At 39.9% G+C, this 11,173-nt stretch overlaps 1 protein-coding gene across 1 annotated transcript; it reads right to left on the bottom strand.

Moving 5' to 3' along the window:
* Positions 1-9,949: 9,949 nt before the first annotated feature.
* On the bottom strand, positions 9,950-11,173 carry OR52L1 (olfactory receptor family 52 subfamily L member 1). The gene has a single exon (XM_019755824.3). It carries the CDS (start codon positions 11,171-11,173, stop codon positions 10,184-10,186), a length of 990 nt encoding a protein of 329 aa, XP_019611383.3. The 3' UTR covers positions 9,950-10,183.

Here is an 11,173-nt window from a genome sequence, read left to right on the forward strand (position 1 = left end):
TTCACCTGGGTTTGTGTATGGTAAGACACACAAATTAGGTCAATAGAAAATGAAGTTATTGAAATATTTGCTAACACTCATCCAGAAAACTGATGAGATGTAGAACAGCAAACCCAAATAAAAGCCAAGTTCAGTGAAGATAAATATGAATAGGGGGAGAACTTGGCAAAACATTTCTAAAGTTAATTTGGAAACATAAAAATAATAGACTAGCCACAGGTTTAGAAGGAAAATAATTAGAAGAATTACCTCGTAAAACAAACTGCAAATCTACAAAATTTTTCTATGCGATACTGACAAAGCAAATTGACTAATTATAGTTCCCATAGGTAGCCAGAAATGTTCATTAGTTTACAGAATAATTCAGAATTAATAAAGGTGTCATAAAATCATATTTAACTGCAGGTCTTTTCAGTAAGTATTGCTAACATAATTTGTTAGATAGTGGTAAAAACTTCGTTTTTCCTCACTTTTTATCACACACCAAAGTAAATTGAGATGAAAAATTTATGATGTGAATGATACTCCCAATCCTATGACAAAAGAAAAGTAAACATTGATTAAATATAAAGAAGTTCCCCAAATTCATCTATCATTCTAACTTATTGTACCTTTAGCACAAACCATTCTAGACACACTTAGTAACTCAAGCCTGCACAAGTGCAATTCAATGTTCCTGTTGACAGTTGTGCTCAAAGGCAGGCTGTTTTCATTAACATTTTGGCCACCAACCTCAAATGAGCACTTATTAGGCATGTTCAGCATAACAACCCCTGGTTAGTTCACTTCTTCACTCACTGCAAGCAATTTTTCTTTTTTCCTAATTTTTTTTCAAATGCTAAATCCTCTCCTCTGCTCCACAAAGAGAGCAGAGACCATCAGATGCAAGTGCCTCAATTTCCCATGATAGACTCATAAACTCATAGGTACCTATACCCTTACTTTCCTCTTTGCGTTTGACTCAAGGATCTACTCCTCCTCCTTCTTTCAATCCCTTCACCTCTGATTTGGAGTCTATTCGCCCTGATCTCCTCAGGAACTTTAACCTATTAATTATCCAGTCAATTTTCTGTGTTTTCAAGCTCTCCCTTCCTAGATCCTTCCTATGGACATGCAAAATGCTCAAGGCTCTCAGATCTTAATACGTTTCTACATCTATCCCACATCCATATTTGGTGTAAAGACCATGATTTCAGTTTTGAACAAAGACACCACATCTCTATCTCTTCTTCCTTTTTTTTCTACACTGAAACTTCAGGAACCAGAATAGGAAAGAGACACCTAAAAGGAGCCAAGCAACTGTTAGCTTCAATACTCCAGGTGAAAATTGATCAATGTGTAAACACATGGCTATGGAATGGCTCTGAGGGTGTAGAAAGGGTCACCTTTTAGAGATATAAATATATTGTCATAGATAAAGATTAGACTAAGTACTTGTATATAGGAAGAAAGGGTAGAAATTTTAAACTTGTATTGTCTCTTCTGGATTAAACAACTAAATTAATTTCACAAGACAGACAACAGGCTTTGAAAAAACTTGGTATATGCTGTAGAGGCAGAGATGACGGATCCAATTTTGATATGTTGAGTTTATAGCATCTGTAAGATATCAAAATAAACATAAGTATGAATTGTTGGAGAAAAGAGTTGGAATTCACTTGAAAGTATGGAGTTAATAGGTAGAGAATTGGAAACTATCATCACATAGGGTGTAGTTCAAACCATAGCTATTCTTATTTCTCACCATTTACTCATTCTCCTGGTTGTTTATGTTTGGTCTTATCCTGCCATTCCTGAAAGATCCTTCCTTAGCACTTTGGTTTTCTTCCTGTCCCTTAAGTGGCGCCTATCCTTGATCATACTTCCCAAATGCAAGTCTCTGATCCATCCACATCCCTGTTTTCATTCTTTCCTTGCATTGCAGAGAGCTATTCTAATTAAGCTCATCCTTCTGTTACCTGGATTTCACTAAGGAAGGTGTACGTAATATAGGATGACAAAGGAGGGGGTAAAAAGAAATAGGTGGAGAAAAAAGGAGTCAGATGCCTGGATATAATGTCAGGTGGAAGTACAGACATGAATGAGTTGAATAAGAACTACTAAGAACTACTAATAAATTAATAAGAACTACTAAGAAACTTACGATCTACTAAAAGATGTAACCATGATTAGAGAGAAAGTGGTGACTCTTCTATTCTGCTTTTACAGATTCAAGCACACTTAGAGTATTGTGTTCAGTTCAGTGCACTTTAATTTAAGGAACATTTTTGAAACTGTATCTCATAGAAGAAGATGATCAGAATAAAGAGGGCCTTAAAACTCATAATGAAAAACAATTTAGGAAAGTGAAGAAATTTTACCTAAGTGATGTCTTCCACATGGATGGTTAACTTTCAAGAGGAAGAGATAAAAACTATAACCACTAAGAGAAAAATCACAGAGAAATCTGTTTCTGTTGACTATGAGTCCTGTATAATAATCAGAAGAGACTTTCTCTCTTGTTAACACTACTCTGCTGAAACATCCTGGGGGAAGGCAATAACCACATTTCCTCATCAGCTCTCTCCGAGCCTTGTGGTCCTTGGTGCCCAGTGTTTTATTAAACTCCAAACACTGTCCCTGTCCCGGAACCATCCTTTATTCCTCTAGAATCCCTAGACAGCTTTTCCAGACAGGCCATATGGATTTCAGGCTTGTACTTGCTGAAGTTCCCAGCCGTGGAAAACATGGGACCTCTTGTAGTCAAACATATGGGAATGCTGAGACTATAGAAGTGCATTTTCTTCCAGGAGGAACCTAGAATTTCTGAATGTTCATGCGTCTGATACCAACACTCACAGTCTTTTCCTTTCTTTATCGTGGGAGCCAAAATAAGAATGGGGGGAGGTCTCCTGCTCTTAGTGCCCTACCAACCCAGCTGCTACATTGCTTTCGTCCCTTAACCCTGGAACTCACCAAGGACGTGACAGATTGGGTCCTTCCCAAGGAGTCAACTGCTGCTTCCAGAAACCAGAACTTAAACTATTTCCTTGACTCCGATGAAAAAATCTAGAGGTCAATTGACTGTAAATTGATCTACAGTCAATTCTTCACACACACACACACACCCCCCTTCTCCAAGCCAGCTAGGAGCAGTTGTAGTTTGGGATACTGGGTCCCATTAGCTGAGGAGCTGGATCTCATGAGAACCGTCTTCTTACCTTCTTACAGCTACTGGGTGCTAGTAGTTGAGAAGTGGGGAACAAGATTTGAAACTGACTTAAAATTCAAATCTGCATTTATCTGCTTGACTCCACAGACCATCCTATTAAACATGATACCACTTTCAACATCCTGAAATGGTATATTGAACCTTTCCAGAATTTCTTAACAAAGCTGTACTGTTTCCTGCTTTTTATATTATCCTGAATTCAACACAGCTGTTTGATATGTGCACAAATTTGGGCAGCTGATTAACCCTATCTAAACCTCAATAATGCAATGAATACGTTTTATTATCAATCGTATGTATAGCACAAGGATAGTCACAGGAATAAAAAGATGAATAAAGTAATTAAGGCTCCTGCCCTTGTTGAGATCCCTAAATAGTAATTACATTACATTATTGTATCAGTAGCTTACCATTGTTCATCAAATAAAACTAACTTTCTTTATATGGACTATTCAAGACTACACATGAACCGGACTCAGCTTCATGAGCATTAGATCTGTATTGATCTTGTTTCTCATTAATGTGGTACCTCAGAGTGTTTAGAATGTAGTGGGATCAACACATTTTTTTACCTAATTAATTAATTCAAGGTCTTACCAATAATCTTACTTCTTTCTACCTTTCTAGTGTATTTAGAACCACTTTTCTGCATGAGTGATTATTCCAGTCACAGATATTTGTTGAATGTCTCGTTGGGGATTGTGATGATGAAGTTAAAATAAAACCAGTCAGATTCATTGTGGGTTTTATTCTCCTTTACCAAACAGAAGAAGAAAAATGGAAGGTGAAGAGAAGGGAAAGGAAGGGAAGGGAAGGAAAGGGAAGGGAAGGGAAGGGAAGGGAAGGGAAGGGAAGGGAAGGGAAGGGAAGGGAAGGGAAGGGAAGGGAAGGGAAAGGAAAGGAAAGGAAGGGAAGGAAAAGGAAAGGAAAAGAAGGGAAGGGAAGGGAAGGGAAGGGAAGGGAAGGGAAGGGAAGGGAAGGGAAGGGAAGGGAAGGGAAGGGAAGGGAAGGGAAGGGAAATGAAGATTTGCATACATTTTTTTGTTTTTGTTTTTGTTTTTTGTGGGGTTTTTTGGTCATTTCTATCACTTTGTTAAAATTCTTGTTTTGTTCATGCATTGTTAACTTCATTTTGTTTGGTTGTCTGTGTGGTCTTATAATTCACTAAACTTCTTTAAAAGGATTATTCTGAATTCTTTGTCAGACAATTCATAGATAATCTTTTTTTAGGTATTAGTTATTGGTGTTTTATTAGATTTTTTTGGTGGTGTTGTGTTTACATGATTCTTCAGGATCCTCGTATCCTTGCACTGATATTTGCACTTACCCACTGGGGTAAGCAGTCTCCTCTTCCATACTTTACAGGTTTGCGTTGGCAGGGAAAAATCCTCCACCAGTCAGCTCTTCCTCGGGTACTGGGTGGGTCAGCTGGCAGCATCCAGGGCCAGGTGGGGCTTGCTATCGTGGTCTCTAGTTGGGCAAGGCCACTACCTATGCTCTGAGGTTCTAGGAAGACGGATGTCATGCTGACTGGGTTTTGCAGTTGGGTCATCCTGCTATTTGGGCGCTGCATTCAAACGGGGCTGCTGAGTGGGCTCCCTGGTCAGGTGGAGGTGCTGACTGTGAGCCATCTCGTTAGGTTCTGCAATCATCTCCAGTTGGGCAAGATTCCCAGCTGTGTTTCCTGATAGGGCAATGCCACAGGTTGGACTCTGCAATTGGGGCAGGCTGCAGGCTGGACTCCGTAATTGCTCCTGGTCAAATGGGGCCTCTGGCATGCTCTTCAATTGGATGGTGTTGCTGTGTTCAGGGAAGACCACAGGCAAGACTTCATAGTCAGACAGGGCCTCAAGCTGTGCTCTGCAATCAGATGGGGCCACAGTCTGTGCCCTGAATATGGGTGAGACCACAGGTTGGGCTTCACAATCACGTAGGACACTGGCTGTGCTCCGCTATTGGGCAAGTTCAATGGCCAAGCTCTCCGATCCGGTGAGGCTTCCAGCTTATCACCTAGCTGGATGAAGCTTGAGACTTCTCTATGGTCCAGCATTGCTGCTGCCCAGGCTTTCTGGTTGTATGGGGCCACAGGCTCCTCAACTGGGCAGGGTCACTGGCTGGACTTCCTGCCTGGGCAAGGCCACAGGTTGGGGGGGATTGTAGGCTGGGCTCCCAGGCTGTCAAGGTCACTGTTGGCAACCTGGTTTTGAGGGACCTGAGGAAACGCTCAGTAGTTGGGCAGGGCTGCTGGCTTGGCAACCTGCCTGAGCAGTACAGGGTTTCCTGGTCAAGCAAAACTGGAGAGTATGCTCAGCAATTGGCAAAGGGTGAGGGTGTCTACGAATTTGCTTCCCTACCTGGGTGGGGCATAGAATGGACTCTACTGTTGGTAGGGCTCATTGATTGGGGACCCAAATCAGGTAGAACTGCCAGCTGAGCTGCCTGGCCAGACAGGGCCATGAGCTCAGGTCTGCAAATGGGCAGAACTGCTGCCTGAGATTTCTGCTCAGGCTCCACTGCAGCAGGAATGCAGCCCTCCAAGATCTGAGTGCAGGTTATTATGAGACCCACCCACCCCCCTTCTTCACCTCTATCTGCCCCCTGGTGGTCAAGCCTTGCAGATTACCTCGTGATCCCTGTGAAATGAGACCTGAGTTGGCCTCCCAGAAAGCATTCAGAATGTTGGCATTGCTGGACGTCTACATTGGGTCTCCTTTCCCACTGGAGAAACAGGAGGTCCAGGTGGGCCCTCTCAGCACAGGGCTGTGCCAACCTGGAAGAGGGATGATGCAGTCAAACTGAAACTGCTCCTCTTACGTTTCTAACGCAGTCTTTCTTGGTCTGTGCAGTCCAGAGGGATGCGACAGCCTCACCCCCGGGTTCTGGGATATTCACAATGGTGTCTTGTCTATGGATAGTTGCTAATTGGTCTTCTTGTGAGGAGGACTGAAGTCAGACAATCTGTATTGCCATTTTAACGACATCACCTCCCTCTCTTTTCTTCCTTGATAAGTTGTATTAGGGCTTTATAGATTTTATTGATATTTCCAAATAATCAAGTTTCAAATTTGTTGATTTTCTCCATTGTTTCTATTTTTTATTTTATTGATTCCACTTTTATCTTTAGTAACTCCTTACTCTTGTTTACCTTGGGCTTAATTTATTCTTCTTTTTCTAAATTCTTAAGTTATCAACTTAGATAATTTATTTTAAATCTTTACTCTTTTCTAAAATTGGCATGTAAAAGTATAATTTTCCCTCTAATTTCTCTGTAGCTATATCCCTCAACTTTTACTGTATGTCATTATCAATTAGTTTGAAATATTTTCTAACATTTTCTGTGACTTCTTATTTGACCCATGGATTGTTTACATATGTGTTGTTTAATTTCCAAGTGTTTGGGGCTTATCATGACATCTTATTGTTATTGTTTTCCAATTTAATTATGTGTTGGTAAGAGACTATATTCTATACCACGTTGTTTTTTGAAATTTATTGAAACATAATTTATGACCCAGCACAAAAAAAAGCATTCTGCCCCTCCCTACATTTTCCAACCCCCATGTAACATTACCAAAGGATGTGAAAGGAGTATAAATGCCGCTTATTAAAGAAGCATCTGATTTCTTCCACTTTCGCTTCCGTAGAGGAAGGCTTTTTTTCCCCTCTCACCACAAGGGGGAAATAACAGCGGTGAAACTTCTGCTCTTTCCCCCCTCTCCTCCCCCCTTCCTCGCTTTATCATATGGGAAGAGGGATCACTAGTACAATTCACAGAGGTTATTGGAAACAGTGGTTGGGGTTATTCCATATCAAGAGTAGGAAAAATATCCCAACCTGTCTGTTTCACTGCCTGCCTGGAAGATGTGTAGGGACACCAGAGGACTTTCTTTGGCTTCATTTTCAAACATCATAAACTCACCTGTCCATAATCTCTTTCCCGGAGAGAAACCTGGAAACTGCCATTGTCTCTTGCATTTTACATTCTGCTAGGGCTCCATTTACGGGGATATTGCAACCCTTTTTCATGACTGGGTATTTTTACTTGGAGCAAATTTTCAAATCAAATCTCACAATATCTGGGTAAGGGTAAGGGGTAGAAAGGGATCCTGAGACCTGAAATTTAGGGAATGAAATTGAAGGCTTCCTTTTTGTCCTTTGATCCCACCTATATTTTCCAATTGTGACTTGTCAGAGAGCCATGCATATGAAATATATTAATTTTTTAACCACTATTACCTTGATCTCTCTTTAATGCCTTGTGGACATTCTCTACTGCTATGAATGCAGAATGGATAAAAACTGAGAAATCTGCACTTTTAATCTCCAACCGCATGCCTGAGCTTCTTTCTCTCAAAGAGATGCCCTGTCTCTGTCATGTGAAGAGCATCTAATTCTAAGATCGAAGATCTGTCCTCCTAATTCAAAACAGAAAATCACACTAAAAAGTAATAAAAGGGAACACTCATTGCAGAGATATAAATTTTGTGCAATAATTGAATTCAGTATCTCAAATAATTATTGAGGGTGTTTGTTCTGTTGGAGAGTAAGTCAGACATTCAGTATCAAGAAGTAAATGAAACAGAAGATTATTGCTTTCCTGGAGCCTACAATCTAGCATGGAAGATATATACAATGTAAGTAATGCTCATAAATTGCAGTAATTCTGATTCAAGCTGTTAGACAGATAACATGATTTACTTCCTCCTTTCTCAAAGTTACCATTTTTTCTAACATCTCTAGAACTTATTTATCTTATAACTGGAAGTTTGTACCTTTTGACCACCACATTCCCCCCACCCCCCAGATCCCATTCTAGCAACCACCAATTTGTTCTTGGCTTTTATGAGTTCAGTTTTTTAACATTACACGTATAAGTGATAACATGCACTGTTTGTCTTTCTCTGTCTGACTTATTTCACTTAGCAAAATAACCTTACAGTCCATCCATGTTGTCACAAATGGAAGGATTTTCTTCTTTTCAGTATTGCTGAATAATATATATATATAATATTTTCTTTATCCATTCATCTGTTGCTCAACTTGTAGGTAGTTTCTATGTCATGGCTATTGTAAATCATGCTGCACATAGGAGTACAGCTATCTCCTCTAGACAATGATTTTGTTTCTTTTGTTTATATACTTAAAAGAATTGCTGGATCACAGTAGTTTTATTTTTAATGTTTTGAGGAACATCTATCCATACTGTTTTCCATAGTGGCTAAACCAATTCACATTTTCCCTAACAGTGCCCAAAGATTCCCTTTTCTCCACATCCTAACCAACACTTATCTTTTGTCTTCTTGATAACAGACATTCCAACAGGTGTGGGATAATATCTCATTGTGGTTTCAATTTGCATTTCCCTGATAATTAGTGATGTTGGGCATCTTTTCATGTACATGTTGATCATTTGCATGTCTTCTTTGGAAAAATGTCTATTCAGATCCTCTGTCCATCTTTCAATCCATTGTGATTGGTTGGTTTTGTTTTTTGTTTGTTTTTGCAATTGTGTTGTATGAGTTCTTTATATAATTTAGATATTAACCCCTTACCTGATATGTTATTTGCAAATATTTTATCTGATTCCATAGGTTGACTTTCATCTTATTGATGCTTTCCTTTGCTTTGCAGAGCTTTTTAGTCTAACGTAGTTCCACTTGTTTATTTTGGCCTTTATTGCCTTGGCTTTTGTTGTCAAATCCAAAAAAGCATTGCCAAGACCAACAATTTTATCTCCTATGTTTTCTTCTAGGATTTTTATTATTTCTAGAGAGAAGAATGTATATAGGGAAAAAGACATTTATAAAATACGTAATATTTTTAAATGACCTTTCCATGCATCTTTGAGGTGGTAGAAAAGTAAAGAAATCTAAATCAGCAGAAAAGACAAGAAAAGGTTAACCCAAAGAGCCATATTTAGTTGAATATTTAAATATTTGTATAATATTGATAAATGTTTAACATGGGTGATCAAACAAACAGACAAGGCACAAATAAATACAAATATAATGAAATAGGGGAAATACCGCAGGCACAGTATGAAATAAAACAATAAGAAAATGTTACAAATATCTTCCGATTGTAAATTTAAATGAGAGTAAAATAAGAATTCAAGTGGCATAACTACTTCCACATTTATTAGTAAAGGTATGTTTGCCAACACTATACTCCAGCACATTTTATAGTTATTAGATAATAGTAATTACATGGCTCCTTTTTTTGTTAAATTAGTACTTATAAAACACACATATATTCAATACTTGGTCTTATTCTAAGTATTTATTCTAAGAAAAAATATAAATTAATTAAAATACAATAAATTAAAAATACAGACTTTCTTTTAAAAAGAAATCCACTGTACATATAATGTTTCTTTTTTGAAAATAGGGATTGTAACATATTATTCCTAGAACCTACTGTAGTACCTGCACAACTTGAGTTCTTTTTAAATAAATGAGTAACTGCTATATTGCAACGAAAGATGTTTTCCACATTGTGGACATCTCACATGCTTTGGAAAGAGACATTTTTGCTACATCGGAGCCCAGTGACCTTGACTTCACAGCACTTAGAGGGTTTGAGGACACTCTAAAACTAAAAACCAAGCAAAGATTGGGACTTCCCATTCCCATTCCAGAGGATGTTATGCAGTCATTGGTTAAAAGCAGAAAAAAATGGCATATCCATCAGTTTATCCTATCCCCAAGTTTCTCCATCACAAGGAGTAGGGAAATGTTGGGATCGGGAGAAAAAAAAATGAATACAGAAAATATTCACAAATCCAACAATTCAGGTACATCCCAACCAGCAAGGGAACAAAATGGCCATAAGTACTCTGCCGTGAGATTCATAGGACTACAACAACTTTTCAGTGTGGGATGGTTTCTGTTCATATAGCCTAGACCAGGCATGGGCACCTGGCAGTATCTTTGGCAGGAACCTCCGAAGAAAATTATCAAGACGTGTTTATATTTATCCTTTTCTGTAGAACACCCTGAGTACTCGCTCACGGATCTGCTGAGTCTTCACCCCATAGACAAGAGGGTTGAGTGCAGGGGGCACAAGGAGGTAGAGAGTGGCCAGAAGAACATGGATGTGATGGGGTACGTGGTTGCCAAAACGGTGAGTGAGGAAGGAAAACATGCCAGGAATATAGAAGACCAGGATAACACAAATATGAGACCCACATGTGCTAAAGGCCTTAAATCGCGCCTCACGCCCTGGAAACTTCAGTACTGCCTGGAGGATGAGGACATAGGAAATACCAATGGCCAGGACATCTAGTCCAACCACAAGCAGTGCCACAGCCAACCCATAAGCTCGGTTCACTGTGGTATCTGAGCAAGCAAGTTTCACCACAGCCATATGTTCACAATATGCATGACCTATGACAGTGGCCCGGCAGAATACAAGTCTCCACAACAGGATGGGGAAGGGGAGGAGGAGGAGGAATCCCCGCACCAGCACTGCTGTTCCAATTTGCCCAATGGTTCCTGGATGCAGGATGGTGGAATGGTGCAGAGGGTGACATATGGCTACATAGCGATCCAGGGCCATGGCCACGAGTACACCTGATTCCATGGAAGAGAATGCATGGATGATGAACATCTGGATCAGACAGCCAGTGTACCCAATCTCATGGGCATGACCCAGGAGCACTGCAAGGACTTTGGGTGCCGTGGAGGAGGCCAGGACCAGGTCAATGCCAGATAACATGGCCAGAAAGAGGTACATAGGCTGGTGCAAGGATGGGTCAATCCAGATGATAAAAAGGATGGTGACATTGCCCACTAGAGCAAGGAGGTAAAGCACACACAGTGGCAATGCTATCCAGTGCTGGCTGTCCTCTAAACCTGGGATGCCAATCAGGAAAAAAGAAGGCTGGAGTAGCCTCCAGCTAGAATTACTAAGGGTTATCATGAATAGCTCAGAGAGGGAAGAGAGAAAAGAAGCCAAAATCAT

The sequence above is a fragment of the Rhinolophus sinicus genome, chromosome 14, assembly GCF_057876585.1.
Source record: "Rhinolophus sinicus isolate RSI-liver-muscle chromosome 14, RSI-T2T, whole genome shotgun sequence".
NCBI lineage: Eukaryota > Metazoa > Chordata > Mammalia > Chiroptera > Rhinolophidae > Rhinolophus > Rhinolophus sinicus.

Coding starts and splice junctions, on each gene's coding strand:
- OR52L1 (XM_019755824.3), bottom strand. CDS start 11,173: ATGATTTTGGCTTCTTTTCTCTCTTCCCTCTCTGAGCTATTCATGATA.